The sequence below is a fragment of the Hyla sarda genome, chromosome 2 (assembly GCF_029499605.1).
Source record: "Hyla sarda isolate aHylSar1 chromosome 2, aHylSar1.hap1, whole genome shotgun sequence".
In the NCBI taxonomy this organism is placed as follows: domain Eukaryota; kingdom Metazoa; phylum Chordata; class Amphibia; order Anura; family Hylidae; genus Hyla; species Hyla sarda.
In genome coordinates this window covers 8,368,050-8,394,265 of record NC_079190.1, presented here as the reverse complement: position 1 = coordinate 8,394,265, position 26,216 = coordinate 8,368,050, and the positions used below count along the sequence as shown (strand labels likewise).

Here is a 26,216-nt window from a genome sequence, read left to right as displayed (position 1 = left end):
ACCATCCCAGTTTTTGGTGGGATAATCATCCTGGCCGAACACGATGCCCAAAACTTTTGCTGACTCTTGGGGCCCTGGAAGAGTGTCCGAGAGATCAAATGTGGGATCTCCCCCTCCCAGCCAGAGACTCTCACACTTATCCCGGTTGATCTTAGACCCTGTCAGGATCCGGATACTGTGAGGATACTGGTGATGGATCCTCTGTGTCAGTGAGGTGATGACGTGGGCCATACCAGGGGAACGGAGTCTAAGGGGTTACTGGTTTTCACCAGAGCCCGCCGCAAAGCGGGATGGACTTGCAGCGGCAGGTAACCCCCAGGTCGTTCCACCTGATAGCGACTCAACCCCAACTGACGGCTGAGATAGGCGCGGTACAAGGGATTAGGCAAGAGCAAGGTCGGACGTAGCAGAAGGTCAGGGCAGGCAGCAAGGATCGTAGTCAGGGGCAACAGCAGAGGGTCTGGAACACAGGCTTGGGACATGCAAGGAACGCTTTCACTGGCACAAGGGCAACAAGATCCTGCAAACGTACCCAGGTGTCTGCCACACACCTGGGGAGGGGCGGATGAAAATCTCTGCTTCTCTGGGAAACTCAGGAGCTCAGCAGAACACACCCTCTCTCCAGAGCTGGACTCACTATTCTGCTGGTGGGGTCACTGTGTACATACATTACTTATCCTGTACTGATCCTGAGTTATATCCTGTATTATACCCCAGAGCTGTACTCACTATTCTGCTTGTGAGGTCACTGTGTACATACATTACATTACTTATCCTGTACTGATCCTGAGTTATATCCTGTATTATACCCCAGAGCTGTACTCACTATTCTGCTGGTGAGATCACTGTGTACATACATTACTTATCCTGTACTGATCCTGAGTTATATTCAGTATTATACTCCAGAGCTGTACTCACTATTCTGCTGGTGAGGTCACTGTGTACATACATTACATTGCTTATCCTGTACTGATCCTGAGTTATATCCTGTATTATACTCCAGAGCTGTACTCACTATTCTGCTGGTGGGGTCACTGTGTACATACATTACATTACTTATCCTGTACTGATCCTGAGTTATATCCTGTATTATACTCCAGAGCTGTACTCACTATTCTGCTGGTGAGATCACTGTGTACATACATTACATTACTTATCCTGTACTGATCCTGAGTTATATCCTGTATTATACTCCAGAGCTGCACTCGCTATTCTGCTGGTGAGATCACTGTGTACATACATTACATTACTTATCCTGTACTGATCCTGAGTTATATCCTGTATTATACCCCAGAGCTGTACTCACTATTCTGCTGGTGGGGTCACTGTGTACATACATTACATTACTTTTCCTGTACTGATCCTGAGTTATATCCTGTATTATACTCCAGAGCTGCACTCACTATTCTGCTGGTGAGGTCACTGTGACAGTTCAGGGAAGCTCTGAAATATTAGACTGATCTGGTTCCTCTTTCATCTGATGGGAAGGACAGGCAGCACTATGTGAGGGTTGGTCTCATATATAGAGGGAGCTGTCGGTATTATATAGGGGAGGTGCAGCGGTGAGGGTGTCAGGAGGGGCAGGGAGGGAAGAGACTGAATGAAGAGCGAGAGGAGTGGAGCGCACACTCAGGTGGATGAAGCCTCACACTCCAGGACACAGGGATCTGCTCTCTGCTGTCTGGAGATTTCCTCAGGAGGACAAGAGATCAAGGTGAGACCAAGACCAGTGACATGGATGTGGGGGCTCTGTCCTAGAGGAGGGGGCTCAGTCCTAGAGGAGGGGGCTGGAGGGGGCTCTGTCCTAGAGAAGGGGTCTCTGTCCTAGAGGAGGGGGCAGGAGGGGGCTCTGTCCTATAGAAGGGGGCTCTGTCCTAGAGGAGGGGGCTCTGTCCTAGAGGAGGGGGCTCTGTCCTAGAGGAGGGGGCTCTGTCCTAGAGGAGGGGGCTGGAGGGGTCTCTGTCCTAGAGAAGGGGGCTCTGTCCTAGAGGAGGGGGCTGGAGGGGTCTCTGTCCTAGAGGAGGGGGCTCTGTCCTAGAGGAGGGGGCTCTGTCCTAGAGCAGGGGGCTGGAGGGGGCTATGAGCAGTAAAAGTCAGGTTATTCTGGGACTTGTGGTTGCAGGAGTCTGCCGTTATATAGTGTTAGTCCCCAGGTCCTCATGGGGTTCTTCATTCCTCACTATATTAACCATTTCGGATTCCGCATCATTTATCACTAAACTGTTCCAGGAACTGATAAAAAGTGGGATTTCTGGAGACGCCTCAAGGACTTTGTTTCCGTCTGAGGGGGTTTGGGGTTTATCTCCTCGGAGTTTGCTCATATTTGGTTGTGGTATTTGGTTGTTTTTCTTCAGTCCTCTGGCATTTTGTAGTGAGTCGCAGAGACACGTTGTGGACACGTCCATTGTGGAGTAACCTCACACCTGGCGGTAATACCCCGTATAATGTCCGGTCAGCGAGGGGTCCCGTATAATGTCCGGTCAGCGAAAGGTTCTTTATAGTGTCCAGTCAGCGAGGGGTCCAGTGTAATATCCGGTCAGCGAGGGGTCCCGTGTAATGTCCGGTCAGCGAGGGGTCCCGTGTAATGTCCGGTCAGCGAGGGGTCCCGTATAATGTGCGGTCAAAGTGGAGTCCAGTATAATGTCCGGTCAGCGGGGGGTCCAGTGTAATGTCCGGTCAGCGAGGGGTCCAGTGTAATATCCGGTCAGCGAGGGGTCCAGTGTAATGTCCGGTCAAAGTGGAGTCCAGTGTAATGTCCGGTCAGCGAGGGGTCCCGTATAATGTGCGGTCAAAGTGGAGTCCAGTATAATGTCCGGTCAGCGGGGGGTCCAGTGTAATGTCCGGTCAGCGAGGGGTCCCGTATAATGTGCGGTCAAAGTGGAGTCCAGTATAATGTCCGGTCAGCGGGGGGTCCAGTGTAATGTCCGGTCAGCGAGGGGTCCAGTGTAATGTCCGGTCAGCGAGGGGTCCCGTGTAATGTCCGGTCAGCGAGGGGTCCCGTGTAATGTCCGGTCAGCAAGGGGTCCCGTATAATGTGCGGTCAAAGTGGAGTCCAGTATAATGTCCGGTCAGCGGGGGGTCCAGTGTAATGTCCGGTCAGTGAGGGGTCCAGTGTAATGTCCGGTCAGCGAGGGGTCCAGTGTAATGTCCGGTCAAAGTGGAGTCCAGTGTAATGTCCGGTCAGCGAGGGGTCCCGTATAATGTGCGGTCAAAGTGGAGTCCAGTATAATGTCCGGTCAGCGGGGGGTCCCGTGTAATGTCTGGTCAGCGGGGGGTCCAGTGTAATGTCCGGTCAGCGGGGGGTCCAGTGTAATGTCCGGTCAGCGAGGGGTCCCGTATAATGTGCGGTCAGCGAGGGGTCCCGTATAATGTGCGGTCAGCGAGGGGTCCCGTATAATGTGCGGTCAAAGTGGAGTCTAGTGTAATGTGCGGTCAGCGAGGGGTCCAGTATAATGTCCGGTCAGCGAGGGGTCCAGTATAATGTGCGGTCAGCGAGGGGTCCCGTATAATGTCCGGTCAGCGAGGGGTCCCGTATAATGTCCGGTCAGCGGGGGGTCCAGTATAATGCCCGGTCAGCGGGGGGTCCCGTATAATGTCCGGTCAGCGGGGGGTCCCGTATAATGTCCGGTCAGTGGGGGGGTCCCGTATAATGTCCGGTCAGTGGGGGGGGGTCCCGTATAATGTCCGGTCAGTGGGGGGGGGTCCCGTATAATGTCCGGTCAGTGGGGGGTTCGTTGTGTAAGGAGATGTGACTGATGTCAGTACTGAGCCTGTTCATCATCCTGCAGTGGTCTGCAACCTGCGGACCTCCAGATGTTGCAAAACTACAACATCCAGCATGTCCGGGCATGCTGGGAGTTGTAGTTTTGCAACATCTGAAGGTCGGCAGGTTGAAGACCACTGCTGTAGTATAATCCTCCCAAAATGTTGTCATTATGAAATCTATAAATGAGAAGATCCCAATATCTCCCGACTCTAAACATCTCTAACCTCCAATCATCATACATCTTCTATCATCACCTTCTCTAAGGGTCTCCGAGACCCAAATATAATATCCGAAACCAGATCCACACATTCCCCAGCTCAGTCTGGAGTCCAAGATGTGTAGCTCACAGAGCATTGTCTAGACTGGATACAATTGTATCACTTCTCAGATGAGAGCAGGACGAGCTATGTACAATGTATCAGTCTGGGGTCCAGGATGTTTAGCTCACAGAGCATTGTCTAGACTGGATACAATTGTATCACTTCTCAGCTGAGAGCAGGACTAGCTATGCACAATGTATCAGTCTGGCGTCCAGGATGTTTAGCTCACAGAGCATTGTCTATACTGGATACAGCTGAGAGCAGGACGAGCTATGTACAATGTATCAGTCTGGAGTCCAGGATGTTTAGCTCACAGAGCATTGTCTAGACTGGATACAATTGTATCACTTCTCAGCTGAGAGCAGGATTAGATGTATACAATGTATCAGTCTGGGGTCCAGGATGTTTAGCTCACAGAGCATTGTCTAGACTGGATACAATTGTATCACTTCTCAACATGAAATATAAACGTTGTATTCTGGAAATTCCCTGTAATCCCCGCACTGCAGTGACCCCTGTATAAGGAGGGTCCGCTCATAGAGAAGCTCTGGGGACACTGGTGGTCGGTGACAGCGCAGGAACAAACAACATCCATTGAAGTGTTTTCCTGAGATTTCCCGGATGTTCTCCTGTAAACAGTTGTGGGAAATGTTGCTGGAGCGGATCCTATAGGAAGCGGCAGGTGCTTCTCTTATGTGATATAGAGAGATACAATACAGGGGCAAATCAGGAGGGGTACATGTATATAAGGGCACGAGGGATACAGCAGATACAATAAGGGGACATTATATATAATACAGGGGGATACAGCAGATACAATAAGGGGCCCATTATATATAATACAGGGGGATACAGCAAGTACAATAAGGGGCCATTATATATAATACAGGAGGATACAGCAGATACAATAAGGGGCCCATTATATATAATACAGGAGGATACAGCAGATACAATAAGGGGCCCATTATATATAATACAGGGGGATACAGCAGATACAATAAGGGGACATTATATATAATACAGGGGGATACAGCAGGTACAATAAGGGGCCCCATTATATATAATACAGGGGGATACAGCAGGTACAATAAGGGGCCCATTATATATATAATACAGGGGGATACAGCAGGTACAATAAGGGGCCCATTATATATAATACAGGGGGATACAGCAGATACAATAAGGGGCCCATTATATATAATACAGGAGGATACAGCAGATACAATAAGGGGCCCATTATATATATAATACAGGAGGCTACAGCAGGTACAATAAGGGGCCCATTATATATAATACAGGGGATACAGCAGGTACAATAAGGGGCCCATTATATATAATACAGGGGGATACAGCAGATACAATAAGGGGCCCATTATATACAATACAGGAGGATACAGCAGGTACAATAAGGGGCCCATTATATATAATACAGGGGGATACAGCAGATACAATAAGGGGCCCATTATATATAATACAGGGGGATACAGCAGATACAATAAGGGGCCCATTATATATAATACAGGAGGATACAGCAGGTACAATAAGGGGCCCATTATATATAATGAAGGGGGATACAGCAGGTACAATAAGGGGCCCATTATATATAATACAGGAGGATACAGCAGGTACAATAAGGGGCCCATTATATATAATACAGGGGATACAGCAGATACAATAAGGGGCCCATTATATATATAATACAGGGGGATACAGCAGGTACAATAAGGGGCCATTATATATAATACAGGGGGATACAGCAGGTACAATAAGGGGCCCATTATATATAATACAGGAGGATACAGCAGATACAATAAGGGGCCATTATATATAATACAGGGGGATACAGCAGGTACAATAAGGGGCCATTATATATAATACAGGAGGATACAGCAGATACAATAAGGGGCCCATTATATATAATACAGGAGGATACAGCAGATACAATAAGGGGCCATTATATATAATACAGGGGGATACAGCAGGTACAATAAGGGGCCCATTATATATAATACAGGGGGATACAGCAGATACAATAAGGGGCCCATTATATATAATGAAGGGGGATACAGCAGATACAATAAGGGGCCCATTATATATAATACAGGGGGATACAGCAGATACAATAAGGGGCCATTATATATAATACAGGGGGATACAGCAGGTACAATAAGGGGCCCATTATATATAATACAGGGGGATACAGCAGATACAATAAGGGGCCCATTATATATAATACAGGGGGATACAGCAGGTACAATAAGGGGCCCATTATATATAATACAGGGGGATACAGCAGATACAATAAGGGGCCCATTATATATAATGAAGGGGGATACAGCAGATACAATAAGGGGCCATTATATATATATAATACAGGGAGATACAGCAGATACAATAAGGGGCCATTATATATATATAATACAGGGGGATACAGCAGATACAATAAGGGGCCCATTATATATAATACAGGAGGATACAGCAGGTACAATAAGGGGCCCATTATATATAATACAGGGGGATACAGCAGATACAATAAGGGGCCCATTATATATAATACAGGGGTATACAGCAGGTACAATAAGGGGCCATTATATATAATACAGGGGGATACAGCAGGTACAATAAGGGGCCCATTATATATAATGAAGGGGATACAGCAGGTACAATAAGGGGCCCATTATATATAATGAAGGGGGATACAGCAGATACAATAAGGGGCCCATTATATATAATACAGGGGTATACAGCAGGTACAATAAGGGGCCATTATATATAATACAGAGGATACAGCAGATACAATAAGGGGCCCATTATATATAATACAGGAGGATACAGCAGATACAATAAGGGGCCCATTATATATAATACAGGGGATACAGCAGGTGCAATAAGGGGCCCATTATATATAATACAGGGGATACAGCTGGTACAATAAGGGGCCCATTATATATAATACAGGGGGATACAGCAGATACAATAAGGGGCCCATTATATATAATACAGGGGGATACAGCAGGTACAATAAGGGGCCCATTATATATAATACAGGGGGATACAGCAGATACAATAAGGGGCCCATTATATATAATGAAGGGGGATACAGCAGATACAATAAGGGGCCCATTATATATAATGAAGGGGATACAGCAGGTACAATAAGGGGCCATTATATATAATACAGGGGGATACAGCAGATACAATAAGGGGCCCATTATATATAATGAAGGAGGATACAGCAGGTACAATAAGGGGCCCATTATATATAATACAGAGGGATACAGCAGGTACAATAAGGGGCCCATTATATATAATACAGGGGGATACAGCAGATACAATAAGGGGCCCATTATATATAATACAGGAGGATACAGCAGGTACAATAAGGGGCCCATTATATATAATACAGGGGGATACAGCAGGTACAATAAGGGGCCCATTATATATAATACAGGAGGATACAGCAGGTACAATAAGGGGCCCATTATATATAATACAGGAGGATACAGCAGGTACAATAAGGGCCCATTATATATAATACAGGGGATACAGCAGGTACAATAAGGGGCCCATTATATATAATACAGGAGGATACAGCAGATACAATAAGGGGCCCATTATATATAATACAGGGGATACAGCAGGTACAATAAGGGGCCCATTATATATAATACAGGGGGATACAGCAGGTACAATAAGGGGCCCATTATATATAATACAGGAGGATACAGCAGGTACAATAAGGGGCCCATTATATATAATACAGGGGGATACAGTAGATACAATAAGGGGCCCATTATATATAATGAAGGGGGATACAGCAGATACAATAAGGGGCCCATTATATATAATACAGGAGGATACAGCAGGTACAATAAGGGGCCATTATATATAATACAGGAGGATACAGCAGATACAACAAGGGGCCCATTATATATAATACAGAGGGATACAGCAGATACAACAAGGGGCCCATTATATATAATACAGGGGATACAGCAGGTACAATAAGGGGCCCATTATATATAATACAGGAGGATACAGCAGATACAATAAGGGGCCCATTATATATAATACAGGAGGATACAGCAGGTACAATAAGGGGACATTATATATAATACAGGGGGATACAGCAGATACAATAAGGGGCCCATTATATATAATACAGGGGGATACAGCAGATACAATAAGGGGCCCATTATATATAATACAGGGGGATACAGCAGATACAATAAGGGGCCCATTATATATAATACAGGGGGATACAGCAGATACAATAAGGGGCCCATTATATATAATACAGGGGGATACAGCAGATACAATAAGGGGCCCATTATATATAATACAGGAGGATACAGCAGATACAATAAGGGGCCATTATATATAATACAGGAGGATACAGCAGATACAATAAGGGGCCCATTATATATAATACAGGAGGATACAGCAGGTACAATAAGGGGCCCATTATATATAATACAGGGGGATACAGCAGGTACAATAAGGGGCCCATTATATATAATGAAGGGGATACAGCAGATACAATAAGGGGCCCATTATATATAATACAGGAGGATACAGCAGGTACAATAAGGGGCCCATTATTATATAATACAGGAGGATACAGCAGGTACAATAAGGGGCCCATTATATATAATACAGGGGGATACAGCAGGTACAATAAGGGGCCATTATATATAATACAGGAGGATACAGCAGATACAATAAGGGGCCCATTATATATAATACAGGAGGATACAGCAGGTACAATAAGGGGCCCATTATATATAATACAGGAGGATACAGCAGATACAATAAGGGGTCCATTATATATAATACAGGGGGATACAGCAGGTACAATAAGGGGCCCATTATATATAATACAGGAGGATACAGCAGATACAATAAGGGGCCCATTATATATAATACAGGAGGATACAGCAGATACAATAAGGGGCCCATTATATATAATGAAGGGGGATACAGCAGATACAATAAGGGGCCCCATTATATATAATACAGGAGGATACAGCAGATACAATAAGGGGCCCATTATATATAATACAGGGGGATACAGCAGATACAATAAGGGGCCCATTATATATAATACAGGGGGATACAGCAGGTACAATAAGGGGCCCATTATATATAATACAGGGGGATACAGCAGATACAATAAGGGGCCCATTATATATAATACAGGAAGATACAGCAGATACAATAAGGGGCCCATTATATATAATACAGGGGGATACAGCAGATACAATAAGGGGCCCATTATATATAATACAGGAGGATACAGCAGATACAATAAGGGGCCCATTATATATAATACAGAGGATACAGCAGATACAATAAGGGGCCCATTATATATAATACAGGGGGATACAGCAGATACAATAAGGGGCCCATTATATATAATGAAGGGGGATACAGCAGATACAATAAGGGGCCATTATATATATATAATACAGGGGGATACAGCAGATACAATAAGGGGCCCATTATATATAATACAGGAGGATACAGCAGATACAATAAGGGGCCCATTATATATAATACAGAGGATACAGCAGATACAATAAGGGGCCCATTATATATAATACAGAGGATACAGCAGATACAATAAGGGGCCCATTATATATATAATACAGGGGGATACAGCACGTACAATAAGGGGCCCATTATATATAATACAGGAGGATACAGCAGGTACAATAAGGGGCCATTATATATAATACAGGGGGATACAGCAGGTACAATAAGGGGCCCATTATATATAATACAGGGGGATACAGCAGATCCAATAAGGGGCCCATTATATATAATACAGAGGATACAGCAGGTACAATAAGGGGCCCATTATATATAATACAGGAGGATACAGCAGATACAATAAGGGGCCCATTATATATAATACAGGAGGATACAGCAGATACAATAAGGGGCCCATTATATATAATACAGGGGGATACAGCAGGTACAATAAGGGGCCCATTATATATAATACAGGGGGATACAGCAGATACAATAAGGGGCCCATTATATATAATACAGGGGGATACAGCAGATACAATAAGGGGCCCATTATATATAATACAGGAAGATACAGCAGATACAATAAGGGGCCCATTATATATAATACAGGAGGATACAGCAGGTACAATAAGGGGCCCATTATATATAATACAGGGGGATACAGCAGATACAATAAGGGGCCCATTATATATAATACAGAGGATACAGCAGATACAATAAGGGGCCCATTATATATAATACAGGGGGATACAGCAGATACAATAAGGGGCCCATTATATATAATACAGGGGATACAGCAGGTACAATAAGGGGCCCATTATATATAATGAAGGGGATACAGCAGGTACAATAAGGGGCCATTATATATAATACAGGGGGATACAGCAGATACAATAAGGGGCCCATTATATATAATACAGGGGGATACAGCAGGTACAATAAGGGGCCCATTATATATAATACAGGGGGATACAGCAGATACAATAAGGGGCCCATTATATATAATACAGGAGGATACAGCAGGTACAATAAGGGGCCCATTATATATAATACAGGGGGATACAGAAGATACAATAAGGGGCCCATTATATATAATGAAGGGGGATACAGCAGATACAATAAGGGGCCCATTATATATAATGAAGGGGATACAGCAGGTACAATAAGGGGCCCATTATATATAATGAAGGAGGATACAGCAGGTACAATAAGGGGCCATTATATATAATACAGGGGGATACAGCAGGTACAACAAGGGGCCCATTATATATAATACAGGGGGATACAGCAGGTACAATAAGGGGCCCATTATATATAATACAGGAGGATACAGCAGATCCAATAAGGGGCCCATTATATATAATACAGGAGGATACAGCAGATACAATAAGGGGCCCATTATATATAATGAAGGGGGATACAGCAGGTACAATAAGGGGCCCATTATATATAATGAAGGGGGATATTGTCTCCCATGGAGCTCTGGGATTTTTTGTGATTCTTGTAAAGATATTGTTGAATACTAATTGGGATTGTTCCATCTCTCCTATGGTAATAAAGACACTTCAGCCGCTCCCTGACACACACAACCCCCGGGTGGTCATGTGATGTCGTAGACGCCGCGGTGTTGACACGTCCCATTATTCTTCAGTCGCCTCCAGCTCTGGAGATCTGAGGAATAAGAAGGTTCCAGATATAATATTATTACCTGATGTAAATGTACGGAGAACAACTGCAACATTCATAGCGACAGTCGGGTCACATGACCGACCACTGTACATATGTATAGCCATAGAACACCGCCAAATTATACAGGCTCCGCCCCCTTTAATTCTGTGAAGACTAAACACACCTGATCAACCAGATCCTTGATGACCCAGAGGTGATCGTGTAGACGTCTATAGATTCTTCAGTCACAAATATATTTTCATATACATATCTATATATTTCAAAGAAACAAAGTTGTCCAGCGTTGCAAGTCGGTAAATTCTGAGGAGTTTATTTATTACAAAACATACAGGTACAGACCAGATGACGCATTTCGGCTGCTAGTACACAGTCTTAGTCAGGTATGACTAAGGCTGTGTACTAGACGCCGAAACGCGTCACCTGGTCTGTACCTGTATGTTTTGTACTAAATAAACTCCTCAGAATTTGACGACTTGCAACGCTTGACAACTTTGTCTCTTTGATTTATCTGGATTTGGTCCGTTCCTGTCCAAGACGTTGAGGACTGCAAGGGAGAGCTGGCAATTACAGCATATGATATATATATATATTTGTACATAGGAGGCAGTATTATAGTAGTTATATTCTTGTACATAGGAGCAGTATTATAGTAGTTATATTCTTGTATATAGGAGCAGTATTATAGTAGTTATATTCTTGTATATAGGGGCATTATTATAGTAGTTATATTCTTGTACATAGGAGCAGTATTATAGTAGTTATATTCTTGTACATAGGAGCAGTATTATAGTAGATATATTCTTGTATATAGGAGCAGTATTATAGTAGATATATTCTTGTATATAGGAGCAGTATTATAGTAGTTATATTCTTGTATATAGGAGCAGTATTATAGTAGTTATATTCTTGTATATAGGAGCAGTATTATAGTAGTTATATTCTTGTATATATAGGGGCAGTATTATAGTTGTTATATTCTTGTATATAGGAGCAGTATTATAGTAGTTATATTCTTGTATATAGGGAGAAGTATTATAGACGTTATATTCTTGTATATAGGGGCAGTATTATAGTAGTTATATTCTTGTATACAGGGGGCAGTATTACAGCAGTTATATTCTTGTATATAGGAGCAGTATTATAGTAGTTATATTCTAATATATAGGAACAGTATTATAGTAGTTATGTTCTTGTATATTGGAGCAGTATTATAGTAGTTATATTCTTGTATATAGGAGCAGTATTATAGTAGTTATATTCTTGTATATAGGAGCAGTATTATAGTAGTTATATTCTTATATATAGGAGCAGTATTATAGTAGCTATATTCTTGTATATAGGAGCAGTATTACAGCAGTTATATTCTTGTATATAGGGGCAGTATTACAGCAGTTATATTCTTGTATATAGGAGCAGTATTACAGTAGCTATATTCTTATATATAGGAGCTGTATTATAGAAAAAATTTATACTTACCATAATTTTATTTTCCATGAGTCTGAAGGCAGCACAGAAGGGTTAATAGCTCCTACCAGTTCATCCTAGGACCGACCACCTCGCAACAATTAAGAGAATTAACAAGCCTCAGGCCAAGTCTGGCTATAACCATCCATCAGAACCTCATCTACTTGTGTTATTGAATAGACTCAGTTCTGATGCAAAAAGATGACATATAGTAGGGAGGGTTTGTATGTGCTGCCTTCAGACTCCTGGAAAAGAAAATGACGGTAAGTATAAATTTTCTCTTTCCATTTCGTCTTCAGGCAGCACAGAAAGGATCTGAATTGCAACATAAGGGGGGGGGGGGGAATACTTAATTGAACGCCGCACTGAGCACCGCTGCGCCAGAGGCTGGACCCCTGTTTTGGTTGTCTAGAGTGCTGGTTGAGCTCTGATAGAATCCAGTGGCTCAACTCCTGTGATCTCCAGAATCATAGACTTAAGCCATTCCACCAAGGTAGCTTTAGACACCTTTCTTTTTTCACACCGGCAACTGTACGAACAGATTCTCTTCCACCCTGAACGTCTTGGTTCTATTGTGGTAGCAGATCAGTGCTGTAGACCCACCCAGATGGTGCAGATCTCGTCCTCCTCATCAGTGGATCCAGTAAGAACTTCAGCAAGAAAATTCCCTGATGATGTCGTCTCAGATAACACCTTCAGCAGGACTCACTCTGGTACAAATCTTATAAAGGGATCTCATGAGGAGAGCACTTGTATTTTATCCCAACCTGTGTGCGAATGTTATCGCAATCAGGAAAGACCTTGTAGGCCTTCAGGTCGACTTTCTGCAGAGGCTTAGACAACACCAGCGAGGAAGGCCTATGGCTGGTCTGAGGAAGGCCTATGGCTGGTCTGAGGAAGGCCTATGGCTGGTCTGAGGAAGGCCTATGGCTGGTATGAGCTGCCTTACTGTTGTTAAGAGTCGAGTGATGACTGGATGACCGCCAATCTGCTATCCATGAAGGAATCTATTGAGACATGGACCCTCAATGTATTTGCTCACAGGATTTTCTTGAATCCATCTTGGAGGAAATGCAATATGACTGTAAATTAAACCTCTTCTAGATCCTCCTCCAGAACGTGAACTTTCTCTAGAGTGTCGAGTAGAGCGCATTTAAGGATTCTCTTTCGGCTGAAAGCCGAGTAGATATCACGTCCTCCAATGAGCCCATCATATGGAATCTATCCTTCTCAAACTCCACACAGTCAAAGGCAACAGCTCCGGCTGTGGATGAAGGACCCATTCTGTGTCAGCAGGTCCCCGTGGGGAGGAAATTTCCTTTAACTGTAACAGCAGGGAAAATAAAACCTGTCTTGGCCAGTATGGGGCTATCAGGATCATGTCCAGCTTGTCCATCAGGATCTTCTTTATGACTGGAGGCTGAAATACATAGATGTAGAGGCCTCTCTATGATACTGTCAGTGTATCCAAGATGTCTGTTGGTTTCTGCAATTCAGAGAAGCAAATTTAGCAACCTTCCAGTTTTCTATGGTAGCCCTCATGTCGTAATCAGGTAGACTTCTCCTGCGGACTACTTGGTAGAGGTATACTTCAGTGAGGCCCCTCTGCTTGAGCATAGATTAGTTCTGCTCGGCTGATCCGTCTGGACTTTCAGAGTGCCTGCTGGGATACTGGGCACAGGTCTAAAAAGTATCAAAAATAGTCAAGTTCACTGGCCCTATTTCCCTCAGGTTGGCTGACACCTGATATTCTTCATGTGTCCAGCTCCACTGGACTCAAATATCCACATGTATTAATCTGATTCAGAGGCATCTGTTGTGAACAGGACCACATCCGTAGGTCAAAAGCTACAACCTATTGGGAGATTTTCTTTTGGAGAGCCACGATCTGAGACTCCTGCGTGTGCGACTGACAGCCTGAACGGGGAGTAAAAAGAATGGAGATTCCTGTCCCAGGGAGATACTTCCTGCTGAAGTCTCTTAAGGCTGTTTGTAGAATGTGACTTCTTCAGTTAGAATCCATCAGGAGTCAGGTGCCCGGGGACGGTACCACATGGATTCCCTGAGAATGAAAAACAGCCACTACCACAATGGCTCTACCACTCTGGGAGTATATACTAACGGCAGGGTCCAGAATAGTGAAGCACTCCCTTTCCTGACTAGTTGACCACTCTGATATTCCGAGGATAGATGTATGGGCACATGTAGATAGGTGTCCCTAACACTTGCCACCCTTCCTCAGGCTGCCAGGAATCCAGAAAGTCTTGCACCAACCCTGGTTGTCCTTCTGACATCAAACCGATTTGGTTTGGTAGTCTTCTCCCTGGTTCCTTTATCCTGAGCCCTTTTGCAGAACATTGGCTCTTGGAGAAGAAGTTTCGCCCTTAGAGCAGCAGGACTAAGATGGTTTCCATTTGGCAGCTTGTGGAAAGGCCAAGCTCTTCCTTTCCTTGGAGGAACGCTAGGATCCTCATATACTGCTGACCCATCAGACAACCGGGCTGATTCTCAGATGAGATTCTAAACACATCTAAGGGAAATCACATAGGACGTCTGATACAGACCTGAGTGATGACACTTGGGAGACAATTCTTCTCCAGGTACCTTGTCCTCAATGTCTCTGCTCAGCCGGACTACTCACGGTGGCAGAGTTGGATATCTGAGGACACCAGTGACTTTACATTGTTAATTAACCACAGAGTGTCTTACCTGGATTCTCCCAATGTTTGGACTCTGACTTGAGCCTGGAGTCCATCTCATGTACCTGTCCGGCTTTGTCCACTCTTGTGTCTACTCAAGAGAAAAAATGTCAGCAAAGCCTTGTACATGAAAAACATCAGTATATAGTGAGCAGAGCCTCACTACTGACAGGAATATATAGAAAACATCAGTATATAGTGAGCAGGGCCTCAATACTGACAGGAATATATAGAAAACATCAGTATATAGTGAGCAGAGCCTCACTACTGACAGAAATATATAGAAAACATCAGTATATAGTGAGCAGGGCCTCAATACTGACAGGAATATATAGAAAACATCAGTATATAGTGAGCAGGGCCTCAATACTGACAGGAATATATAGAAAACATCAGTATATAGTGAGCAGGGCCTCTCTACTGACAGGAATATATAGAAAACATCAGTATACAGTGAGCAGGACCTCACTACTGACAGGAATATATAGAAAATATCAGTATATAGTGATCAGGACCTCACTACTGACAGGAATATATAGAAATGTATATAAGACATCAGTATATAGTGAGCAGGGCCTCACTACTGACAGGAATATATAGAAAACATCAGTATATAGTGAGCAGAGCCTCACTACTGACAGGAATATATAGAAAATATCAGTATATAGTGAGCAGGGCCTCAATACTGACAGGAATATATAGAAAACATCAGTATATAGTGATCAGGACCTCACTACTGACAGGAATATATAGAGAACATCAGTATATAGTGAGCAGAGCCTCACTACTGACAGGAATATATAGAAAACATCAGTATACAGTGAGCAGGGCCTCACTACTGACAGGAATATATAGAAAACATCAGTATATAGTGAGCAGGGCCTCACTACTGACAGGAATATATAGAAAACATCAGTATATAGTGAGCAGAGCCTCTCTACTGACAGGAATATATAGAAAACATCAGTATATAGTGAGCAGGGCCTCACTACTGACAGGAATATATAGAAAACATCAGTATATAGTGAGCAGGACCTCACTACTGACAGGAATATATAGAAAACATCAGTATACAGGGAGCAGGGCCTCACTACGGACAGGATTATATATCCGTATACAGTACAAGGTGATCATACAGCATCACTTACTGACAGGATTATATATCAGTATACAGCATAATGTGAGTATACAGCCTCACTTACTGACAGGATTATATATATCAGTATACAGTATAATGTGATCATACAGCCTCACTTACTGACAGGATTATATATCAGTATACAGTATAATGTGAGTATACAGCATCACTTACTGACAGGATTATATATATCAGTATACAGTATAATGTGAGCATACATCATCACTTACTGACAGGATTATATATCAGTATACAGAATAATGTGAGTATACAGCATCACTTACTGACAGGATTATATATCAGTATACAGTATAAAGTGAGCATACAGCATCACTTACTGACAGGATTATATATATCAGTATACAGTATAATGTGAGTATACAGCATCACTTACTGACAGGATTATATATCAGTATACAGCATAATGTGAGCATACAGCCTCACTTACTGACAGGATTATATATCAGTATACAGTATAATGTGAGCATACAGCATCACTTACTGACAGGATTATATATCAGTATACAGTATAATGTGAGCATACAGCATCACTTACTGACAGGATTATATATATCAGTATACAGTATAATGTGAGCATACAGCATCACTTACTGACAGGATTATATATCAGTATACAGTATAATGTGAGCATACAGCATCACTTACTGACAGGATTATATATCAGTATACAGTATAATGTGAGTATACAGCATCACTTACTGACAGGATTATATATCAGTATACAGTATAATGTGAGCATACAGCATCACTTACTGACAGGATTATATATCAGTATACAGCATCACTTACTGACAGGATTATATATATCAGTATACAGCCTCACTTACTGACAGGATTATATATCAGTATACAGTATAATGTGAGCATACAGCATCACTACTGACAGGATTATATATCAGTATACAGTATAATGTGAGTATACAGCATCACTTACTGACAGGATTATATATCAGTATACAGTATAATGTGAGCATACAGCATCACTTACTGACAGGATTATATATATCAGTATACAGTATAATGTGAGCATACAGCATCACTTACTGACAGGGTTATATATCAGTATACAGTATAATGTGAGTATACAGCCTCACTTACTGACAGGATTATATATATCAGTATACAGTATAATGTGAGCATACATCATCACTTACTGACAGGATTATATATCAGTATACAGTATAATGTGAGTATACAGCATCACTTACTGACAGGATTATATATCAGTATACAGTATAATGTGAGCATACAGCATCACTTACTGACAGGATTATATATCAGTATACAGCATCACTTACTGACAGGATTATATATATCAGTATACAGTATAATGTGAGCATACAGCATCACTTACTGACAGGATTATATATCAGTATACAGCATCACTTACTGACAGGATTATATATATCAGTATACAGCCTCACTTACTGACAGGATTATATATATCAGTATACAGTATAATGTGAGCATACAGCATCACTTACTGACAGGATTATATATATCAGTATACAGTATAATGTGAGCATACAGCATCACTTACTGACAGGATTATATATCAGTATACAGTATAATGTGAGCATACAGCATCACTACTGACAGGATTATATATCAGTATACAGTATAATGTGAGTATACAGCATCACTTACTGACAGGATTATATATCAGTATACAGTATAATGTGAGTATACAGCATCACTTACTGACAGGATTATATATCAGTATACAGTATAATGTGAGTATACAGCATCACTTACTGACAGGATTATATATCAGTATACAGTATAATGTGAGTATACAGCATCACTTACTGACAGGATTCTATACCAGTATACAGTATAATGTGAGCATACAGCATCACTTACTGACAGGATTATATACCAGTATACAGTATAATGTGAGCATACAGCATCACTTACTGACAGGATTGTATATCAGTATACAGCATCACTTACTGACAGGATTATATATCAGTATACAGTATAATGTGATCATACAGCATCACTTACTGACAGGATTATATATCAGTATACAGTATAATGTGAGTATACAGCATCACTTACTGACAGGTTTATATATCAGTATACAGTATAATGTGAGTATACAGTATCACTACTGACAGGATTATATATCAGTATACTGTATAATGTGATCATACAGCATCACTTACTGACAGGATTATATATCAGTATACAGTATAATGTGAGCATACAGCGTCACTTACTGACAGGATTATATATCAGTATACAGCATCACTTACTGACAGGATTATATATCAGTATACAGTATAATGTGAGCATACAGCATCACTACTGACAGGATTATATATCAGTATACAGTATAATGTGAGTATACAGCATCACTTACTGACAGGATTATATATCAGTATACAGTATAATGTGAGCATACAGCATCACTACTGACAGGATTATATATCAGTATACAGTATAATGTGATCATACAGCATCACTTACTGACAGGGTTATATATCAGTATACAGTATAATGTGAGTATACAGCATCACTTACTGACAGGATTATATATCAGTATACAGTATAATGTGATCATACAGCATCACTTACTGACAGGATTATATATCAGTATACAGTATAATGTGAGTATACAGCATCACTTACTGACAGGATTATATATCAGTATACAGTATAATGTGAGCATACAGCATCACTTACTGACAGGATTGTATATCAGTATACAGTATAATGTGATCATACAGCATCACTTACTGACAGGATTATATATCAGTATACAGTATAATGTGAGTATACAGCATTACTTACTGACATGCTCCCCCGGGGCCCCACTCATACCTGGGAGCAATAATATATATATATATATACATACATACATACATACACACACACACACACACACATATATCCGTCTCAACCAGGGAGCAGCTGGACATCTGTGATCCGTACAGACAGTATAAGCTGAAGACATGACCCGTATGGTCACCAATACACATAATCTCATGTGAGGTAACCGCACAGAATACTGCATGATAGTGTATTAGTGCGCGCAGCATTACACACTATACCAGCAATAACATGGCAGGGATTTACAATATGAGTGATATGGGGAGTAATCATCATCACCACGTACACTGTATAAATAGTGAGAACCATCATCACAATATACATAGTATATACTAAGTGTTACCGTGAGCGCACAGCGCCACACACTTATCCTGCCATAGAGTATTACAGTGAGAGACTCTGCACTATGGCTGGGTTCACACTACGTTTTCTCCCATACAGGAGCGCATACGGCAGGGGGGAGCTAAAACCTCGCGCTCCCGTATGCCTTTCTATGCGCTCCCGTATGTCATTCATTTCAATGAGCCGACCGGAGTGAAACGTTCGGTTCGGTCGGCTCATTTTTGCGCCGTATGCGCTTTTACAACCGGATCTAAAACTGTGGTCAACCACGGTTTTAGGTCCGGTTGTAAAAGCGCATACGGCGCAAAAATGAGCCGACCGGACCGAACGTTTCACTCCGGTCGGCTCATTGAAGTGAATGACATACGGGAGCGCATACGGTCACATACGGGAGCGCGAGCTTTTAGCTCCCCCCTGCCGTATGCGCTCCCGTATGGGACAAAACGTAGTGTGGACCCAGCCTTAGATAGGGAGACTAGCAATATACAACACTGCAATAGCCTAGTATATACACATAACAGACCAGCAATATACAACACTGCAATAGCCTAGTATATACACATAACAGACCAGCAATATACAACACAGCAGTAACCTAGTATATGCAGAACACCAAACAAAGATTGACTATGAATATAATGGCCTCCATGTACATTAATACAGATACCAGCCGGCAGACAGCCCAGAAGTAACCCCAGCATACGCAATGTGCCCCCACATACCTTATAGAACGCGCGATCCAGCTGTCCAGCACTGCAGGTGCGGGCGCCATGATCGGCGCTCTGATGTAGGGCTTCCCGTGGAACTCCCATCCTGCACCGGCAGCCGAATGACGTATCTCCACACCTGAATCTAATGGTCGCCTCCACCGGAGCTCCCCGCCGCAGCACTGCGCTGCCACATAGCGCATGGACGCGCTAACAAGTGAAATCAATCACCAGGAGCCCCAGGACCGCAGGGGATCCTATGCTGCACTGTAAACAGGTCCGCTCTCCAGCGGGACGGCCTTGCCAGGCTCACCCAGCACCAGCAAACAGGGGGGGGGGGGGATGTGGAGGGATGGATAGTAATCCTGCAGCGGCCGATTTTAACTGCATTTAAGGCCAGACTTGCTCAGCCATGCAGAGGGGTCCCACGAGCCAGTACCCCCAAGTCTGGCGACCCCGCAGGTTTACCGAGACTGTGCTCAGGGGGCCAGGGCTTCCCAATGGCCCCATCTAAGAGAATAGGAAGGAAAAAGACAGATATTAGATGGTGGGCTTGGAAGGTATATACACCTGACACCTGTCCAGTAATAGCAGGTATATACACCTTACACCTGTCCAGTAATAGCAGGTATATACGCCTGACACCTGTCCAGTAATAGCAGGTATATACACCTGACACCTGTCCAGTAATAGCAGGTATATACACCTGACACCTGTCCAGTAATAGCAGGTATATACACCTGACACCTGTCCAGTAATAGCAGGTATATACCTGACACCTGTCCAGTAATAGCAGGTATATACACCTGACACCTGTCCAGTAATAGCAGGTATATACACCTGACACCTGTCCAGTAATAGCAGGTATATACACCTGACACCTGTCCAGTAATAGCAGGTATATACACCTGACACCTGTCCAGTAATAGCAGGTATATACACCTGTCCAGTAATAGCAGGTATATACACCTGTCCAGTAATAGCAGGTATATACACCTGACACCTGTCCAGTAATAGCAGGTATATACGCCTGACACCTGTCCAGTAATAGCAGGTATATACGCCTGACACCTGTCCAGTAATAGCAGGTATATACGCCTGACACCTGTCCAGTAATAGCAGGTATATACGCCTGACACCTGTCCAATAATAGCAGGTATATACACCTGACACCTGTCCAATAATAGCAGGTATATACACCTGACACCTGTCCAATAATAGCAGGTATATACACCTCACACCTGTCCAATAATAGCAGGTATATACACCTGACACCTGTCCAATAATAGCAGGTATATACACCTCACACCTGTCCAGTAATAGCAGGTATATACACCTCACACCTGTCCAATAATAGCAGGTATATACACCTTAGTGGATGAGGTTCTGAAGGATGGTTATAGCCAGGCCGGGCCTGAGGCTTGTTAATTCTCTTAATTGTTTGCTAGGTGGGCGGTCCTGGGATAAACTGAAAGGAGCTATTAACCCCTTATGTGCTGCCTGAAGACGAAATGGAAAGAAGTTATATTCTTGTATATAGGAGCAGTATTATAGTAGTTATATTTTTGTATATAGGAGCAGTATTATAGTAGTTATATTCTTGTATATAGGAACAGTATTATAGTAGTTATATTCTTGTATATAGGAGCAGTATTATAGTAGTTATATTCTTGTATATAGGAGCAGTATTATAGTAGTTATATTCTTGTATATAGGAGCAGTATTATAGTAGTTATATTCTTGTATATAGGAGCAGTATTATAGTAGTTATATTCTTGTATATAGGAGCAGTATTATAGTAGTTATATTCTTGTATATAGGAGCAGTATTATAGTAGTTATATTCTTGTATATAGGAGCAGTATTATAGTAGTTATATTCTTGTATATAGGAGGCAGTATTATAGTAGTTATATTCTTGTATATACGAGGCAGTATTATAGTAGTTATATTCTTGTATATAGGGGGCAGTATTATAGTAGTGATATTCTTGTATATAGGAGCAGTATTATAGTAGTTATATTCTTGTATATAGGAGGCAGTATTATAGTAGTTATATTCTTGTATATAGGAGCAGTATTATAGTAGTTATATTCTTGTATATAGGGGGCAGTATTATAGTAGTGATATTCTTGTATATAAGAGCAGTATTAGAGTAGTTATATTCTTGTATATAGGGGGCAGTATTATAGTAGTTATATTCTTGTATATAGGAGCAGTATTATAGCAGTTATATTTTTGTATATAGGAACAGTATTATAGTAGTTATATTCTTGTATATAGGAGTAGTATTATAGTAGATATATTCTTGTATATAGGGGGCAGTATTATAGTAGTGATATTCTTGTATATAGGAGCAGTATTATAGTAGTTATATTCTTGTATATAGGAGGCAGTATTATAGTAGTTATATTCTTGTATATAGGAGCAGTATTATAGTAGTTATATTCTTGTATATAGGAGCAGTATTATAGTAGTTATATTCTTGTATATAGGAGCAGTATTATAGTAGTTATATTCTTGTATATAGGAGCAGTATTATAGTAGATATATTCTTGTATATAGGAGTAGTATTATAGTAGATATATTCTTTTATATAGGGGGCAGTATTATAGTAGTTATATTCTTGTATATAGGAGCAGTATTATAGTAGTTATATTCTTGTATATAGGAGCAGTATTATAGTAGTTATATTCTTGTATATAGGAGCAGTATTATAGTAGTTATATTCTTGTATATAGGAGCAGTATTATAGTAGTTATATTCTTGTATATAGGAGCAGTATTATAGTAGTTATATTCTTGTATATAGGAGCAGTATTATAGCAGTTATATTTTTGTATATAGGAGCAGTATTATAGTACTATAATATAGACATTTCCCTGTACTAATCTCTTAATACTGAATAAACTATTTGTGAACGGTCAATACGATTCTTGTCTCTGTTTCAGATGAGTGATCTCCGCCATATAAACCTCAATACCATGGAGACTGCACGACCGATGGAGAAACTATTGGAAAACCTCAACTCTGTGCTCCAAGCCTTAAACAAGACACTAAACAGTCCTCCGTGCCAACCCAATCCAAGGTTAAATGAGACGACCTTCAAACTGGAGAAACCCAACCGGGATGACAACGCCTACATCTTCATCATCTTCGTCATGTTCCTCTTCGCTGTGACTGTGGGCAGTTTAATACTGGGGTATACCAGGTCCAAGAAAGTGGACAAACGCAGCGACCCCTACCACATGTACATCAAAAACAGCCGCATTTCGGTAATATGAGGACAGATGAGGACTTATGTGTCATGGAGCTTATGGGTTTAGACTTTCGTGGGGCAAGTGCCCATTCCTTGTGCCAGTACATACAGCAGTGACTGTAGGCTAGGAGGATTATATTGACATGACAACAAGGGTACTTAAAGAGGTATTCCGCGCCAGACATCTTATCCCCTATCCAAAGGATAGGGAATAAGATGTCTGATCGCGGGGCTCCTGTCACTGGGGACCCCGCAGTCTCTGTGCTTCACTTGGTGTTCGTTTAGAGCGTTGAGGTTAGTGCCGAAGGCCCATGATGTCACAGCCACGCCCCTCAATGCAAGTCTATGGGAGGGGGCGTGATGGCCATCACGCCCCCTCCCATAGACTTGCATTGAAGGGGCGTGACAGTGACGTCACGAGCCCCCGCCCCGCATGGCCAGTCATCCGCTCCGTGCTCCGGATGTCTGGGGTGCCGCAGCCGAGATTGCGGGTGTCCCCAGGGGCAGGACCCCTACGATCAGACATCTTATCCCCTATCCTTTGGATTGGGGATACGATGTCTAGGGGCGGAGGACCCCTTTAAGGGTTGGAGGTCATGGTGTTTGGGTTACACAGTCCTACCTGATTGTCGATAGTGCCATTAATATGAAGAACGTCAAGCATTAATAGACCCGGGAGCAACATTTTGTACCTTGACACTTTGAAGAATATTTTGGTACTGAAATTGAGATACTATGATTGGTCCGAGGCTTCTTGTTGGCACCAAATGCACCTTAGACGTAATGCACTTCCTCTCATTGACCTGGAAAGATTTTGGGTGGGCAAGACTTAAAAACTGGACTTCAGACTTGCTCGTAAGAGTCATACCTGCTGAGATCTTCGAGGCGGCCATCACTATTAGACTATAATATCTCAGGAGCCAGAGATGACCTACCTCAAAGACGTCTTTTGTCTGGAGGAGAACATTTCAAGACTAGAGGGACCAAGATGAAGAGAAATCTATGTTTACTGACCTGATGTCGCTGACCGTGAATAACGCGTCTATTCAATGGAGACAAGTCCGAACTTGAATCGCATTGTATAAGTTATTAAGTACTGGAAGCTGAGGTCTCACCTCTTTGCTTTACTAAAGATTAAAGTTTTATTTGTACAAGACAAACCGTTGTGGTGCGTCCATTGTTTTCCCATCGTAGGAGAAGCTTTTCGGGCTCGGAATGCTCCAGTAGAGAGGAGGATCCTTTATTGGGTCCAAGGTCTGACGTAGTGACGGATCCTTAAAAGGGGTACTCCGGTGGAAAACTTTTTTTTTACTTTCTTTTTAAATCAACTGGTGCCAGAAAGTTAAACAGATTTGTAAATTACTTCTATTAAAAAATTGTAATCCTTCCAGTACTTATTAGCTGCTGAATACTAGAGAGGAAATTATTTTCTTTTTGGAACACAGAGCTTTCTGCTGACAACACGAGCACAGTGCTCTCTACTGACATCACAAGCACAGTGCTCTCTGCTGACATCTCTGTCCATTTTAGGAACTGTCCAGAGCAGCATATGTTTGCTATGGGGATTTTCTCCTACTCTGGACAGTTCTTAAAATGAACAGATGGACAGAGATGTCAGCAGAGAGCACTGTGGCCATAATGTCAGCAGAGAGCACTGTGTTCGTGATGTCAGCAGAGAGCTCTGTATTCCAAAAAGAAAAGAATTTCCTCTGTAGTATTCAGCAGCTAAGTACTGGAAGGATTAAGATTTTTTAATAGAAGTAATTTACAAATCTGTTTAATTTTCTGGCACCAGTTGATAAAAAAAAAAAAAAGTTTACTACCGGAGTACCGCTTTCAGGTCCAGCAGAAGACAGCCCCACTTAAAGGGGTACTCCAGTGGGAAACAATTTATTTTAAATCAACTGGTGCCAGAAAGTTGTACAGATTTGTAAATTACTTCTATTAAAAAAAAAAAAAAATGTAATCCTTCCAGTACTTATCAGCTGCTGTATACTACAGAGAAAGTTTATTTCTTCTTGAATTTCCTTTCTGTCTGGTCACACTGCTCTCTGCTGACACCTCTGTCCATGTCAGGAACTGTCCAGAGTAGGAGCAAATCCCCATAGCAAACCTCTCCTGCTTTGGACAGTTCCTGACATGGACAGAGGTGTCAGCAGAGAGCACTGTGGTCAGACAGAAAAGAACTTCAAAAAGAAAAGAACTTCCTGTGTAGCATACAGCAGCTGATAAGTACTGGAAGGATTAAGATTTTTTATTAGAAGTAATTTACAAATCTGTTTAACTTTCTGGCACCAGTTGATTCAATATAAATTATTTTCCACCCGAGTACCCCTTTAAAGGGGTACTCCGCCCCTGGACATCTTATCCCCTTTCCAAAGAACAGTAGTGGGACCCCCGCAATCTCCGTGCTGCACCCGGCGTTCGTTTAGAGTATCGGGTTC

General features: G+C 42.1%; 1 protein-coding gene across 1 annotated transcript; it reads left to right on the top strand.

Moving 5' to 3' along the window:
* The first annotated feature begins 1,520 nt into the window (after nucleotides 1-1,520).
* On the top strand, nucleotides 1,521-24,923 carry KCNE3 (potassium voltage-gated channel subfamily E regulatory subunit 3). Its single transcript, XM_056561080.1, has 2 exons — nucleotides 1,521-1,714; nucleotides 23,465-24,923. The coding sequence occupies exons 1-2, from the start codon at nucleotides 1,601-1,603 to the stop codon at nucleotides 23,795-23,797; spliced, it is 447 nt and encodes a 148-aa protein (XP_056417055.1). The 5' UTR covers nucleotides 1,521-1,600; the 3' UTR covers nucleotides 23,798-24,923.
* The last annotated feature ends 1,293 nt before the right edge of the window (nucleotides 24,924-26,216 follow it).

What these genes read in the sequence shown, in the direction of transcription:
- KCNE3 (XM_056561080.1), top strand. Translation starts at nt 1,601, where the DNA reads ATGAAGAGCGAGAGGAGTGGAGCGCACACTCAGGTGGATGAAGCCTCA. An exon ending in CAGGAGGACAAGAGATCAAG is followed by an intron (nt 1,715 to 23,464) that starts GTGAGACCAAGA and finishes TCTCTGTTTCAG; the next exon opens with ATGAGTGATCTCCGCCATAT.